The sequence below is a fragment of the Sorex araneus genome, chromosome 3, assembly GCF_027595985.1.
Source record: "Sorex araneus isolate mSorAra2 chromosome 3, mSorAra2.pri, whole genome shotgun sequence".
NCBI lineage: Eukaryota > Metazoa > Chordata > Mammalia > Eulipotyphla > Soricidae > Sorex > Sorex araneus.
In genome coordinates this window covers 27,457,565-27,474,132 of record NC_073304.1, presented here as the reverse complement: position 1 = coordinate 27,474,132, position 16,568 = coordinate 27,457,565, and the positions used below count along the sequence as shown (strand labels likewise).

The window sequence follows — 16,568 nt, the reverse complement described above, 5'->3', positions numbered from 1 at the left end:
GTGGAAATGGAGATAGAGAAGTCATTTTCCCCAATTGCAAATCCTGGTCAATGCGAAAGCGCAGACTCAGGCTCAGTCCCCCTGCCTTCAGGTCGGCACACTCACCACGCTCCTCATACTCTGACTCTCTTCCTTTTCCTCTCATCTATTCTCAGGTCCAAGGTCCTGGAGTTGGGCTGCTTGGGATTTCCAAGGGGGGTGATCTCTGCCTCTCCATGGCCTCTTTCCTGAAGGGCATCACTGCCACGGTCATAATCAATGGCTCTCTAGTCAATGTTGGTGGAGCATTACATTATAAGGGAATGGTCCTGCCCCCTGCGCCTCTGAACCCAAACCGAGTCAAGATGACCAAGGACGGCTTTTTAGACATTGTGGATGTTCTGAACAGCCCTTTGGAAGAAGAAGACCAGAACAGCATCATTCCTGTAGAAAGGGCTGAGAGTGCCCTCCTGTTCCTGGTGGGGCAGGATGATCACAATTGGAAGAGTGAATTCTATGCTACAGAGGCCTCGAAGCGCTTAGAGGCCTGTGGTAAGAAGCCCCAGGTCATCTGTTACCCGGATGTGGGTCACTATATTGAGCCTCCTTACTTCCCCATGTGCCACGCTTCCCTGCACAGCCTTTTGGGCCAAGCTGTCATCTGGGGTGGGGAACCCAGGGCTCATGCCAAGGCCCAGGAGGATGCCTGGAAGCAGCTCCAGACTTTCTTCCACAAACACTTGGGTGGTAAATAATCTGAGAAATGTCCTGGAATGATAATCCATTACTTAAATTCTTACACGGGCATGCAGGAAAATCATGCTCAGGAAAATCAGTTAGGGATCCTTCATTTGAATTTATGCTAACTCTTTAATGCTTGTATATCTTAAAGTAAAATTATTACTAAACAAACAGTATCAAGAATGAGAATGAAAAGTGAGCCTTAAGGAGAAACAAATCTTGGGGCTGGAGCAGTAGCACAGCGGGTAGGGCGTTTACCTTGCACGCGGCTGACCCGGGTTCGATTCCCATATGGTCCCCTAGCACCACTAGGAGTAATTCCTGAGTGCATGAGCCAGGAATAACCCCTGTGCATAGCCGGGTGTGACCCAAAAAGCAAAAAATCAAAGGAGAAACAAATCTTATTAAAGGTTAATATCAAGCTGATATCTCCTCTCAGTGTTTGACTGCTGTTACTACCATCATCCTCCCAAAGTAACCTTTCTTTCTGATGATTTTGATGTGTGACCTTTCACGTGTTGGCTTTTTATTATTATTATTATTATTATTATTATTATTATTATTATTATTATTTTGCTTTTTGGGTCACACCTGGCGATGCACTGGGGTTACTCCTGGCTCTGCACTCAGGAATTACTCCTGGTGGTGCTCAGGGGACCATATGGGATGCTGGGAATCGAACCCGGGTTGACCGTGTGCAAGGCAAACGCCCTACCCGCTGTGCTATCGCTCCAGCCCCAACGCATGTTGGCTTTTAATATGCACATATGTCATGATAAAAGGTGTCTTCTTTCACGTGTTGGCTTTTAATATGCACATATGTCATGATAAAAGGTGTCTTGTTTTTTAAATATAATTTTGAGAAGGTTATTTCTGGGGTGAATTTTAAATTTTTTGAATCATACCTGTTGGCTGCATACATAGCTTTACCTCCTGTACTACTTCAGGCCTATGGGTCTTCATTTCCACAACACTAATATGTGGCAAATAAAGGAACAACACCCTCATGACACAGACCATGTGTATGCCACAGCAACATAAGGACATGTATAGCTGTAGTCCAGAAAGGAAAAGAGCAGCTGGGGAAGGAATGTTTCCAGGCATGTGTCTGTGCCAATCAGACCTTCACAGTCTCTGAGACAAGTGAAGGTCTGTGTACAAGCATACGTGCTGGTCACAACATTTTCAGGCTAACCAATCTGCTAGAGTCAGGAATTCCTGTTCACTGTTGTTGAAGCAAAGAGAGAAGCAGAGAAGATCCCTCTAAGACACGTCTCCCTAACAGTGAAAATTCAGGAATTTCTGGATTGGGCATTATAAAGGTGGCAAGGTTGTTTCACAGAATTGACTCTAAGGGCTTATAAATTGATGATTATGTTCCATCAATAGAAGATTCAGCTTCCTTTGTCGAGATGCCTTTAAGAAAATTTATAAACATTTCCATTTTATTTTATTATTTATTTTTATTTTGTTTTTATAAAGTTGTTCGCAATATTTGGTTACATTTAATATTTGAACACCAATCCCACCACCAAATTTCAGATGTTTCCATCCTGAATCCCAAACCCTGTCCCCAAAGCAGAACTGAAATAATTTATTTTGTATTTCATGTTATGAATAATTCACTAAAAATGATCTCAAAAAATGTTTCTTAGAGGAAAGTGTGTGCAGATTATTGGATTTTACCTAGGAGCCATTAAGCCCTTCTATAAGAGATTAGTGATGGTTTAGCCTTGTCTGCATATATATATACATTATATATATACATATATATATATGTTATCACTGTTAGCACTGTCATCCCATTGTTCATTGATTTGCTTGAGCAGGCACCAGTAATGTCTCCATTGTGAGACTTGTTACTGTTTTTGGTGTATCGAATACACCACAGATAGCTTGCCAGGCTCTGCTGTATGGGTGGAATATTCTCAGTATTCATAACAATACAAAATAAATTTTTTTTGTTCTGCTTTGGGGGCAGGGTTTAGGATTCGGGATGGAAACATCTGAATGGGGATCAAACCTGGGTTGGCAGCATGCAAGACAAGTGACCTACCTGCTGTACTATTTGTTCCGGCCCTTTCCTTGCATTCTAAATGACTACTAAGACTTTTGCTTCCAATTCCTATAATACCTGAATAAATGTCATCTTGAAAGATAGTTCATTAATGCTGTGAACTAGAGGCTGTGTCAGGAATGAAAAGAAACAAATGAAGAGTTACAAGAAATGAGGCTAAGAGACTGGAACGGTAGTACAGTGGGTAAGGCGCTTGCCTTGCACACAGCTGACCCAGGTTTGATCCCCGGCATCCCTATGGTCCCCTGAGCACCACCAGGAGTGACTCCTGAGTGTAGAGCCAGTAGTAATCCCTGAGCACTGCTGAATGTGGTCCTCCCACCCAAGAAAGAAAGAAAGAAAGAAAGAAAGAAAGAAAGAAAGAAAGAAAGAAAGAAAGAAAGAAAGAAAGAAAGAAAGAAAGAAAGAAAGAAAGAAAGAAAGAAAGAAAGAAGAAACTGAGAAACTAGGAGGATTTTTGTTGTTGTTATTATTATGCATTTGTTTGGATGGGTTTTTTTTTCAAATTAAGAAAATATGGTACATTAGTTTTCAGTGTCCACAAGCCACACTGGGCTCAGGATTATCCACCCATGACCAAAAATATCATAGTAGGTAGATGGCTTTCTCCTGTATCTGGCCAGAAAACCAGATATGCTTAGGTAATTTTCTCCCCGGTGATTTCTCCAGGGTTTATCAGGCTGGAATACTTGGCACCTCAAATTCTGGAGCTGGTTACTGAGTGTCAGGCAGCAACACAGAGATGTAAGGGATACAGAAACCTCTGTCCTCCTCAGACCAGGCCCTGAAGCTGACAGAGGAGAGAGGCTCCTTCTTGGTGAACCTCAGGGTGGGCTATAAACAAGTGAGGTTCCCTAGCATTCAGTACGGGGTGGGGGGGGGCGGGAGGGGGGTGTGGACAGCAGAGGCCAGAGCCACAGGCACAGTCTTCGATTCAGATGGAGAAACCACATCCGCTTTGGTAGGGGTGGGTAGGATTTCAGAGAGAGGCATTTCAGATGAGACCTGCAGGAAAGATAGGCTTTAAAATGGTAGTCTAGGCCTGGGGCAATAGCACAGCAGGTAGGGCGTTTGCCTTGCATGAGGCTGACCTGGGTTCGATTCTCAGCATCCCATATGGTCCCCCGAGCACCTCCAGGAGTAATTTCTGAGTGCAGAGCCAGGAGTAACTCCTGTGCATCGCTGGGTGTGACCCCCCCCCCCAAAAAAAAGAAAAAAGAAAAATACGGTAGTCTATGGTTTTTCTAAGGCAGTATATTTTTTCCTGTAGAGAATTTAGAAAATTTGATGAATGAAACCACATACAAAGAACTAAGATTTCGGGCCAGAGCAGTAGTACAGTGGGTAGGGTGTTTGCTTTGCATGTGGCCAGCCCAGGTTCCATCCCCAGCATCCCATATGGTCCCCAGAGCACTACCAGGAGTAATTCCTGAGTGCATGAGCCAGGATTAACTCCTAAGCATTGTCCAGGTGTGACCCAAAAAGCAAAAACAAACAAACAACAACAAAACTAAGATTTCTCCTAGTACAGTAAAAAATACTGTTAACTACCTTTCTCAAATCTTGCAAGATCTAGCTTGCTTGTTTGATTAATATCTTTAACAATCACTGGTGCCCTGCAACTTGAACTTGGTTAAATTGCTCTTTTTCCCTACTAGAGCAAATTTGGGTCTGGTATAGCTCATTGATAAGTAAGTTTAACTGAATTTATTCAGTTTTGTTTGGGGACCACATCTGGTGATGAACAGGGGTTACTCCTCACTCTGCACTCAGAAATTACTCCTGGCAGTGCTCAAGGACCATATGGGGTGCCAGGGATCAAACTCAATCGGGCACATGGAAGGCAACTGCTCTACTCATTGTACTATTTCTCTGGCCGAGTTTAACTGAATTGGTTCATCACTTTTAATCTAGAAGATAGGAAGTTAGAGCTGTATATAAAGACACTGCTAGATTTCTGTGTTGAAAGATGGCCAAAATTGAAGGATACGTAAACATTTTTTGGAAGATGCTTCTTTTCTCCAAAGAAAATGGGAGTGATTCAGATCTAAAGATGGAGAAATACCATGCAAGTCAAAATGTGATCTCATTTCTATATCTCAGCATTCTATACTGTCTCCTAGAAAGTTGATAATCTCTCTAGATAAAATGACAGTTAAGGATAGATAGATAGATAGATAGATAGATAGATAGATAGATAGATAGACAGACAGACAGATCTATCTTTGATCTCAGCCAACACAGATAGACACAGAGACAAGTAAAAGTGAAGAAAAAGTAAAAGTGAAGAAAATAGGAGGAGAAATTTACTAGGGTACACTCCCGGGCAGAACTCTACAAACCTCTGATGATGCTGGGGTAGAGCCGCACTCTGGGAGAGACTAAAGGGGCTTTTAACTTGTCTTGTGTGGGAAAAGAGGAGAAGGGAACAAAGACTAGTGGAACAGGTGTGCTTGGTCTGGCCTGTTATCTATAGGGGATGGATGTGAGGAAGCATGGAATGCAGCCTGGTGGCTTCCTATCCATGTGGGCCATAAGTCCAGTATTCCATGCTGGAGGCAAGGTGATCTTTGATTCTTGGAATGTCACTATTTCATCTGCTGGCCGCCATCCCAAGTAAACCAAAGCAAATATTATATATTGTGATATAATACATATATATGTGTATATATATATGATATATATATATATATGAGAGTCTCTTGCCTGCACACCTGGCTGTCTTCCCTGGGGCCCCTCGGAGGGGGTGGGCTCCAGCTTCCCTCCCCGCCTCGAGCAGAGCTCCCTCAGCTGAGGACCTCCGGAGCCTAGCCACAGCCATGCTCAAGGCCCCTCTCTACATGTTTGGACGAGCCTCATGCATGAAGGTACCAACAGAGAAACTCAGGTGTGTGGGTCCCGGGGCTGAGACCTCCAAGCCTGCTCGGATCAAGACTGGGCCTCTTCTGCCCAGATTTCCCATTTTCCAGTAGCTAGGAGGTCACACCCAGGGACTGCCCCCCCACCTCCCCATACCGTGTAATCCCATCAATGACCAGCATCCAGAAACATAAAAGCAAGCTCCCAGAGGGATATCTTATAGCCTACTTCTCCCTCTGGGAGAACCTGGCAAGCTACTGAAGTTTCCTGCCCACATGGGAGAGCCTCACAAACTCCCCATGGTATATTCATATGCCAAAACCAGTAACAATGCTGGGTCTCAGTCCCCTGACTCTGAAAGAGCCTCCAATGTGGCACCATTGGAAAGCACGAGTAAAGAGAGGCTTCTAAAATCTCAGGGCTAGGATGAATGGAGATGTTACTGAGACCGCTCAAGAAATTTGACCATCAACGGGATGATGATGATGATGATGATGATGAGAATGATGATGAGATATATATATATAATATACACACATATATACATATATTGTATATGTATATATGTGTGTATAATATATACACATATATACATATGTTATATGTATATATGTATTTGTATATACATAATAGGTTTGGAAACATACACACACACAAACTGAGTTACTTGGCTGGATTTAAATATCTTTGGTAAGACAGGTGAGAAAATACTGTACTTTGCACCCTTGTGGCCTCTGAGGCCTCCTACAGCTTCCCCCCCCCTCCCCTGGGCAGGTGCAGGTGTTGGGCAGAGAAGGGCATCTGGGTCCTGGTGCCAGGGTTCAGCAGCGGCTCATACAGGCTCCCTTCTAGGCCACAGATGCTGCTGTTATCAATAATACAGCACTACATCCGGCCTAATGGACACAGTCAAGAAGGTTTGGGCAACAGGAGGAACCAAGGAGAACAGGGAGAAGAGCAGTTTCTCTGTACTCTGACAGACTTGGAACGCCAGTTGGAAGAACAGAAGAAGCAAGCTCAGGATCACAGATTGAAATCCCAGACAGTTAAAAATGCCCATGAGCGCTTCTCGGCCTCTAAAAAGGCCCCAGCCCCACCGTCCTGAGCCCTTCTCCTCCTGTCCAGCAACCTCAATTCACCATCATCTCACCCATCACCATTACCCCAGTGGGTCAGTCGTTCCCCATGGGCAGCATTCCAGTGGCCACCCTCCACCAAAGCTCCAGTCCTGCGACTGTGCTCACAAGCCTCTGGCCCTCAGCTCTTCCACTGTGCCACAATGGTCTCCTCTGCCAAGAGCAGCTCACCAGACACTGTGACCATCCACCCGTCATCTAGCTTGGCACTGCCCAGCTCCACTGCCATGCAGGAAGGGAGTACGCTGGGCAACATGACCACCATGGTGAGCCCTGTGGAACTGGTGGCCATGGAGTCTGGTCTGACCTCGGCAATCCAGACAGTTGAAAGCACCTCAGAGGCAGGACAGACCATCACCAAAATTGACCCCACCCCAGCCCCAGTGCCTTGGTATCTACTGATAGCAAAGCAGTCATTTTGGACACCGAGCTGAGGACTGAGGAGAAACTTGTGGCAGAGATGGAACAACAGCAGCACCAAGTCCGCAGTGTGTAGATTGTGATCTTAGAGGACTAACTGGGAACCTTGGGGCCAGGAGATAGATTTTGGTTTGAAATTTTAATTATTTGTTTGTTTGTTTGGTTTAAAAAAAAAAACAAAACGCTGGCTGATGCTGGGCACCTCTACAGATATCCCAGAGGTTCAGCCAGTGTCTCTCTCAGGAGTTTGGTCATGAAGGACTGACTCTTCCCACCCAGAAGACATAAGGGGGCACAGAGTCTCTTGGCACAGGGCCAAGAGGGCCTCCTCCCTCCCTCCCTCCCTCCCTCCTTCTCTTCCCTCCTTTCTCTCTTTCTCTTCCTCTCTTTCATCAGTGGATCCTCCTTTCCCCAGGCAGCCTGCCCAGCCTCCCCCTCAGTGGCTCTCTGCTGCCCTCTGGGACAGCAGCTGGGGCTCAGCGAAAGCTCATGAACAGAGTCGCCAGTGTACTCTAGGGCGGGTGCTGAGCCAGAAATGGCTGTCAGGAAGCAGTTCTAAAGGCTCCATTGCAGACAGCAAGCCAGGTGTCGCCCTCACCCCACCTTCCATGTATCTTAACCAGGAAAAATGCAACAACACACGGCACATGGGTAGCTTAGGAAGTGGATAAATACCTTAGTGTCTTTATATGTTTGGGTCATTTTCTACCTTTGTGACCTTGAATGTTTATCTTTAAATAAACCTCTCTGTCTCTGTCTTTCTCTCTCTCTCTCTCTCTCTCTCTCTCTCTCTCTCTCTCTCTCTCTCTCTCACTCTCTCTCTCTCTCTCTCTCTCTCTCTCTCTCTCTCTCTCTCTCACACACACACACACACACACACACACAAATACTGTTCCCTCAGAAATTCTTTGGTTTTTGTTTTGTTTTGGGGCCACAACCAGCAATGCTCCGGAGTTACTCCTGGTTGCACTGGAATCACTCCTGGTTGGCTCAGGGGATCTATGGAATGCCGGGCTGGTCACATTCAAGGCAAGTAGTGCCCCATCTGCTGTACTATCAGTCCAGCCACACTCTCAGAAATTCTTTTGGATAATAAATACTAATCCAGGGTAAAAGATTATTTTCTGGAATTTGTGTGTATGTGTGTGTGGGGGGTGGAGTTTAGGTTCACAGAAGAAAATGTCCCCAAATCAGAATATTTTTCTCCCTTTAAAACTCTACTAACAGAGGGGCTGGAGCGATAGCACAGCAGGTAGGGCGTTTGCCTTGCACGTGGCCGACCCGGGTTCAAATCCCAGCATCCCATATGGTCCCCTGAGCATGGCCAGGGGTAATTCCTGAGTGCAAAGCCAGGAGTAACCCCTGTGCATTGCCAGGTGTGACCCAAAAAAAAAGCAAAAAAAAAAAAAAACTCTACTAACAGAAAAAAAAATCAGAAGAGTTTCCATGGAGATCAAAAGCCTCATGTGAACAGAGAAATAGAAAGTGAGAGGTTTCTTCTCTTAGGACTCTTCTTTTTTGTTTTGTTTTGTTTTTTGGGTCACAGCTGGCAATGCACAGGGGTTACTCCTGGCTCATGCACTCAGGAATTATTCCTGGCTGTGCTCAGGGGACCATATGAGATGCTGGGAATCAAACCCAGGTTGGCCGTGTGCAAGGCAAATGCCCTACCCACCGTACTATCACTCCAGCCCCTCTTAGGACTCTTTTTTTTCCGTTTTTACTTTTTAGGTCACACCTGGCAATGAATGCACAAGGGTTACTCCTGGTTCTGCACTCAGGAATTACTCCTGGTGGTGCTCGGGGGACCATATGGGATGCTGGGGATCAAACTCAGGTCTGCTGAGTGCAAGGCAAATGCCCTACCTGCAGGGCATCTAACCCTTTCTCTTAGGACTCTTGATAGTAATGCTATGAAGAGAGAAAGATCAGGTCTTATCTCAAAAAAACTATACCTAGTAGAATTAAAAAATTTATGTTTTAGGGAATGTACCCAAATATAAAAATAAGATCTCCTGAATTTACTGGAAATTTTACCCTATTTTTCTATGGTTTCCACTTTTTTTTTTGGATGGGGTTTTTGTTTCTGTTTTAAATTTTGAGCCACACCTGTGCCCAGGACTTACTCCTGACTCTGACCTCAGGGATAACTTCTGGTGGGCTCAGGGGACCACATGGGATGCCAGGGATCAAACCTGGGTCAACCATGTGCAAAACACAAGTGTCCTACTAGCTGTACTATCTCTCCAGATCCTATGCTTTCCATTCTTTTACTCTTTCTAGGTTCAAATGTCCACCTAAGAGGCCAGAGCGATAGTGCAGCAGGGAGGGCATTTGCCTTGCACACAGCCAGCCCAGATTCGATCCCGGCATCCCATAGAGTCCTCCATGCCCATCACGAGTGATTCCTGAGTGCAGAGCCAGGAGTAACCCTTGAGCATTACCGGGTATGACCCAAGATACAAAATAAATAAAATAAATAAATCTACCTAAGGGCTGGGATGTAGCTCCATCACTGAGTTTCATCACTGAAACATCAAATACTTCCTGCCAAACATCCTTGGTTTCTAGCATTGAACTTTCTGGCCTAGTTGGTTAAGCATTGCCCACAGTGCCACTTCCATGCCCTGAGCATTGCTTGAAGGCCCTCCTCCCCCCAAAAAATGTAACTTATAGGGTGCATTTTATGGTATGTAAGCTATCAATGTTTCACTGTCATCCTGTTGCTCATTGATGTGCTCGAGCAGGCACCAGTAATGTCTCCATTGTGAGACTTGTTGTTACTGTTTTTTGCATTCAATATTGAATATGCCATGGGTAGCTTGCCAGGCTCTGCCGTGCAGGCGAGATACTCTCGGTAGGTAGCTTGCTGGGCTCTTTGAGAGGGGCAGAGGAATCGAACCCAGGTCAGCCACGTGCAAGGCAAAAGCCCTACCCACTGTGCTATGGCTCCAGCCCAGTATGTAAGTTATATTTCAATAAAAAAAAGATAGAATCTAACTTACAGGCACATTTGAGATTAACCATATAACAAAGGATCAATATGGAGACAATAGGGCCCTCCCAGTCAAGCACAATGTTAAGGTTTAGCCAGCATCTCCCCAAGTTTCAGGTTCTTTTATATGGGAGTTTTGGGCTACAGGCAGTGGTGCTCAGAGTTTACTCTTGGCACTGTGCTCAGGGGATAATATACGATGCCAGGGATAGGGAGCCAGGGTCGGCCATGTGCAAGGCAGTTGCCTTAACCTCTAAACTATCTCTCCTTAGAGACTTTTTTTTTTTAACATCAGGCACTGAGGAGGTAGTACAGGAGTTAAGGCACATCTCTTGCATGTGACTGATCCCCAGCACCAGAGAGCCTGTGCAGCCCAGATTCCTCAGGCCAGACTGCCAGGCAGGGCACCTGAGTCTCTGTGCAATGCTGGAGCCCCTCTCTCAAATAAATAAAAATAACATTTTATTAAGGATACTAATATATTTCAGTATGATGGAATAATGCCTTAAAAGTAATATATATATAATATAATATATTTTATAATAGATTAGTTTCAGATAGTGCATCTTAAAGACTACTGTGTGGGGGCTAGAGCGATAGCACAGCGGGTAGGGCGTTTGCCTTGCACGCGGCCAACCCGGGTTTGAATCCCAGCATCCCATATGGTCCCCCGAGCACCGCCAGGAGTAATTCCTGAGTGCATGAGCCAGGAGTAACCCCTGTGCATCGCCAGGTGTGACCCAAAAACAAAAACAAAGACTACTGTGTGTATTCAAGGATATTAAAATATTAAAGCTAGTAAAAGACATCCTGGGGATATTTGTCAGTGGTCGAGCACCTGTCTGGCATGCGGTGGCTGTGAGTTTGATCTGTCGTATAGGCCCATAGCTTTGAAATCGCCCCAACTCTGCTGTGTACAGCCTCTCACAATAGTATGGGGCCAGAGCAATAATAGTACAGTAAGGATTCTTGCTTTATAGGCGGCCAACCCGGATTCAATCCCTGGCATCCCATACAGTCCCCTGAGCCTGTCAGGAGTAATTCCTGAGTACAGAGCTAGGAGTAACCCCTAAGCATCGCTGGGTGTGGCTCAAAGACAAAACAACACAAACAAAAACAGAACTAACCTCTCATACTAGTACAAGAACAACCCCGGCACAGCCTTAGACCTCTGACACCATAACAACAAAAATCAGAATAAGAGAATGTCACATAGGAGAGAAACATGATACATCCAAAACAGAAGCTTCATATTAAAATAAAGCTTAGTGTGTGTGTGTGTGTGTGTGTGTGTGTGTGTGTGTGTGTGTGGTGAGGAGGTGCTGGACTTAAACCCAGGGCATCATACATGCAAGGCAAGGCAAAGTGCTCTACCACTGAGCCTCACCCCTAGCCTCTGAAACAAGATTTTAAAACATGCATCTTTAAAACATACATCTTAGTTTTTTGTGTGTTTTTTTTTGTTTTTTGTGGGTTTTTTTTTGCTTTTTGGGTCACACCTGGTGATGCACAGGGGTTACTCCTGGCTCTGCACTCAGGAATTACTCCTGGCGGTGCTCAGGGGACCATATGGGATGCTGGGAATCGAACCCGGGTCTGCCTCGTGCAAGGCAAACGCGCTACCCACTGTACTATTGCTCCAGCCCCTAAAACATATATCTTAGTAAATGAATCAGAGACACACTGAAAAATCAACAAACCAAACAAAGAAACTCCACTGAACACTGAATGTAAAACACCACTCTCCTCTTTATTCTTTTTTAAGGGTTGGGGAGGGGCCTTCTACAGTTCTCAGGTGCTACTTCTGGCTTAGGACTTGACAGTCTCTAAAATAGTTGGCCTTATCATGTATGGATATTTTGCGTGATGATTCCTAAGTTTCTCCAGATGTTCCTAAAATGATTGATGATGACTTTTCTGTGTGTTGATTTTATTCTGGGATCATACCCAGTGGTACTCAGTAGCTACTGTGAGTTCAGTGCTTGGAGGACACTACTGGGGGTCCTTAGAGGACTATGTTGTGCTGCAATTAAACCTTCCAGGGCTCTCTGGCTGCTGATGATTGCGGGGCAGTGGGGAGGAAGGGTTGCTCACACCCCCAGTGCTCAGGGCATAGTCCTCTTTCTGCACTTAGGGATCACTCCTGATGGTGCTTGGGGAACCATATGGAGTGCCAGGGATCAAACCCAGATAAGCTCCAAGCAAGGCAATGGCCTTGCCTTCCAGTCCTAGCATGGAATCATTCCTGGTGGTGCTTAGGAACCAGTATCAAGGATGGGTTCTCCACATTCAAGGCAAGTACTTAACCTTTGTTATACCTCATCATCATCATCATCATCATCATCATCATCATCATCATCATCATCATCATCATCATCATCCTGTTGATCGTCAAATTTCTCAAGTGGTCTCAGTAACATCTTCATTTGTCCTAGCCCTGAGATTTTAGAAGCCTCTCTACTCGTGCTTTCCAATGGTGCCACACTGGAGGCTCTTTCAGGGTCAGGGGAATGAGACCCATCATTGTTACTGGTTTTGGCATATGAATACACCATGGGGAGTTTTCCGGGCTCTCCCATGTGGGCAGAAAACTCTCAGTAGCTTGCCAGATTCTCCCAGAGGGAAAACTAGGCTATAAGATGTCACTTCCAGGAGCTTGGTATTATAGTCTCTGAATGTTGAATTATGCTCGTGGTGGGTGGGGGGAACAGTCCTTGGGTGTGACTGCCTAGCTACTGGAAAATGGTAAATCTGGGCAGAAGAGGCCCAGTCCTGATCTGAGCAGGCTTGGAGGTCTCAGCCTCGGGTCCCAAAAACCTGGATTCCTCTGCGGGTTCCTTCATGCGTGAGGCTCGTACGAACATATGGAGAGGGGCTTTGAGCATGGCAGTTATACCTCAGGAGCCCAAAATGTTGCAGCTAGGTCTTGTTTTGTTTGGTTTTTAGTAGGAAGGGGTTAGACCACACTGAGAAGTGCTCAGATCTCCCTCCGGATTCTGTGCTAGGGATCATGCCTGGCAGTGTTTGAGGGACCATATGCAGTGTCAGGAATAGAACCAAAGTTGGCTGCCTGCCAGCAAGTGCCTAAACCCCTGTGCTATCTCTTCAGACCCCAAAATTGAAACTTTATAAGAGCAACCATAAAATAACAATTTATAGGAAATTACAAATACAAATGCTAAAATAATTCAGAAAATAAGTTGAAAAACAAAATGGACATGACCAATATCAAAATCAGGATTCTGAAAGAAAAAGTTAGGACAATCTCTCATAATTTTGCTAAGAGAATGAGAGTTAGGAGATGACTAGGAAAAATTAAGGCCTGGAGCTTTCTACTAGCATTCCTGACTATGGATTGAAAGTTTATGAAACAGAATGGGCTCCACTCAGTACCACATTTACTTAGCTTTAGAATTCAGGTCAAGTAAAGCCATGGTAGACAGGAAGCTACAAGGAGCAGTTTCCCAGCGACTGCACACTCTGAATGGATTTGGTGTGCAATGAGGCTGAGAACAGGCTGACGTCAGTTTGCAGAATGGAAGTCTGCACAGAGAAGTGAAAGAAAGTCAGGGCCAGAGAGCTGGAACTGATCACTCTGAACAAGAACTGTGTGCTGAAAGTAGGTAAAGGGACTAACATGATACTCTTTCAGCACTTGTATTGCAAACATAATGCCCAAAAGGAAAGAGAGAGCAAGAGAGAGCAAGAGCTAGAGTGAGCGTGAGAGAGAGAGAGAGAGAGAGAGAGAGAGAGAGAGAAGAATTGCCTGCCATAGAAGTAGTCTGAGGGGTACAGTGGGAGGGAAAATGAAAACACTGGTGGTGGGAAATATGGTGAAGGGACTTTGTATGACTGAAACCAAATCATAAACAACTTTGTAATTGTGTATCTCATAGTGATTCAATAAAAAAAAAGTAGTCAAAGAAAGACTGTGGGAAAGAATTATTGGGATAAAGCACAATTTCTCCATCATGTTTCACACTTTTTCCAGTTCTTTATACAGTTCTTTATACCTAACAGTGTAAAGCAATTATTTTGTATAAACCATTAATACTAGTTGGGGCAGAAATGATAGTACAGCGGGCAGGGTGTTTACCTTGCACATGGCCGACCTCAGTTCCATTCCCGGCATCCCATATGGTTCTCCAAGCACTGTCAGGAGCAGTTACTGAGTGCAGAGCCAGAACCCCTGAGCATCACCGGGTGTGACCAAACAAAGCAAAAATTCAACAACAACATTAATACTAGCATCTAAAAAATTAGATCCACAGCAAGAACCTTGTGCTATTTCTATGGAACATTACTAGAAAAAGTGAGATACATATTTAATATTTTGTAATGTATCAAGGAAAAGACTGATGAAGCATTTTCCAGGGCAAAATATATGTGCTTAAACCAAGAGAATTTTGATTACTATGCGAAAGACTTGGATAAAAGAGGTTTTATTAAAAATTGGTTATCATTGAAAAAAGCAAATAAAAAAGAAAATTGAAAATGATTCAATTAGGGGCTGGAGCAATAGCACAGCGGGTAGGGCGTTTGCCTTGCATGTGGCTGACCCGGGTTCGATTCTCAGCATCCCATATGGTCCCCTGAGCACCAGGGGTGATTCCTGAGTGCAGAGCCAGGAGTAACCCCTGTGCATCGCCAGGTGTGACCCAAAAAGCAAAAATAAATAAATAAATAAATAAATTTTTATCAGTACTTAAAAATATATCTTTAGTGATATTCATTAAGAAAATAAAGTCACTGACATAAGAAACTAACAATAATGTAATAATTATATGAAAAATGCAGACAATGTTAAAATTTTCAAATATTCTATAAATGCTTAAAATTTGGGGGGCTAGAGTAATAGCACCGTGGGTAGGGCATTTCCATTACGCTCGGCCAACCTAGGTTCGATCCCTGGCATTCATATGGTCCCCTGAGCACCACTAGGAGTAATTTTTTTTTAATTTATTTATTTTTAATTAATGAATCACCATGAGGGTACAGTTACGGATTTATACACATTTGTGCTTATGCTTCCCCCATACAAAGTTCGGGAACCCATCCCTTCACCAGTGCCCATACTCCACCACCAGTAAACCCAGCATCCCTCTCATCCTCCCCAATCCCATCTCCCCCCACCCCACCCTGTCACTGTGGCAGGGCATTCCCTTCTGTTCTCTCCCTCTAATTAGCTGTTGTGGTTTGCAATAAAGGTGTTGAGTGGCCACTGTGCTCAGTCTCTAGCCCTCATTCAGCCCGCAACTCCCTTCTCCCACATGGCTTTCGACTACATTATAGTTGGTGATCCCTTCTCTGAGTTGCCCTTTCCCCAGAATGTGAGGCCAGCCTCCTAGCCATGGAGTCAACCTCCTGGTAGTTGTTTCTACAATTCTTGGGTGTTAGTCTCTCACTCTGTTATTTTATATGCCATAGATGAGTGCAATCTTTCTATGTCTGTCTCTCTCTTTCTGACTCATTTCACTTAGCATGAAACTTTTCATGCCGATCCACTTAAATAAAAAATTTGTGACCTCCTTTTTTCTAACAGCTGCATAGTATTCCATTGTATAGATGTACCAAAGTTTCCTCAACCAGTCATCCGTTCTAGGGCATTAGGGTTTTTTCCAGATTCTGGCTATTGTAAACAGTGCTGCGATGAACATACATGTGCAGATGCCATTTCGATTATACTTTTTTGCCTCTCTGGGATATATTCCCAGCAGTGGTATTGCTCGGTCAAATGGGAGCTCAATTTCTAATTTTTTGAGAATTGTCCATATTGTTTTCCAGAAGGGCTGAACCAGTCGGCATTCCCACCAGCAGTGTAGAAGGGTCCCTTTCTCCCCACATCCTCTCCAACAGCGGTTGCTTTTGTTCTTTTGGATGTGCGCTAGTCTCTGTGGTGTGAGGTGGTATCTTGTGGTTGTTTTGATCTGCATCTCTCTGATGATTAGTGATGTAGAGCACTTTTTCATGTGCCTTTTGGCCATTCGTATTTCTTCCTTGGTAAAGTTTCTGTTCATTTCTTCGCCCCATTTTTTGATGGGGTTGGATGTTCTCTTCTTGTAGAGTTCAACCAGTGCTTTATATACCATTGATATCAACCCCTTATCTGATGGGTATTGTGTAAATATCCTTTCCCATTCTGTGGATAGTCTTTGGATTCTGGTCACTGTATCTTTTGCGGTGCAGAAGCTTTTTAGTTTAATGTAGTCCCATTTGTTGATCTCTGTTTTTACTAGATTGCTTAGTTCTGTGTCACCTTTGAAGATACCTTTATCTTCAATATCGTGGAGGGTTTTGCCAACCTTGTCTTCAATGTACCTTATGGTTTGTGGTCTAATGTTGAGGTCTTTAATCCATTTTG

At 44.4% G+C, this 16,568-nt stretch overlaps 2 protein-coding genes across 7 annotated transcripts in view; one reads left to right on the top strand and one right to left on the bottom strand.

The window, feature by feature from the left end:
- Positions 1-16,568, top strand: part of LOC101546815 (peroxisomal succinyl-coenzyme A thioesterase) — a 30,923-nt gene that overhangs the window by 4,400 nt on the left and 9,955 nt on the right. The window contains exons 4-5 of one of the 2 annotated variants that reach the window (XM_055133197.1): positions 156-531; positions 6,509-7,985. In XM_055133197.1, coding sequence (XP_054989172.1) covers positions 156-531; positions 6,509-6,534 — 402 coding nt within the window. In that variant the 3' untranslated portion in view covers positions 6,535-7,985. Of the gene's footprint in view, positions 1-155; positions 532-6,508; positions 7,986-16,568 lie in introns of those variants that run through there. The other variant, XM_055133196.1, reaches the window with a different exon arrangement.
- The window catches only part of HEATR4 (HEAT repeat containing 4), a 71,818-nt gene that overhangs the window by 50,224 nt on the left and 5,026 nt on the right, over positions 1-16,568 (bottom strand). For 4 of the 5 annotated variants that reach the window (XM_055133194.1, XM_055133191.1, XM_055133190.1 and 1 more), the window contains exon 2: positions 14,304-14,396. The exons of the other annotated variant lie outside the window; for it this stretch is intronic. The gene's annotated coding sequence lies outside the window, so the exon portion shown is untranslated. The remainder of the gene's footprint in view (positions 1-14,303; positions 14,397-16,568) is intronic. 5 annotated transcript variants of the gene reach the window in all.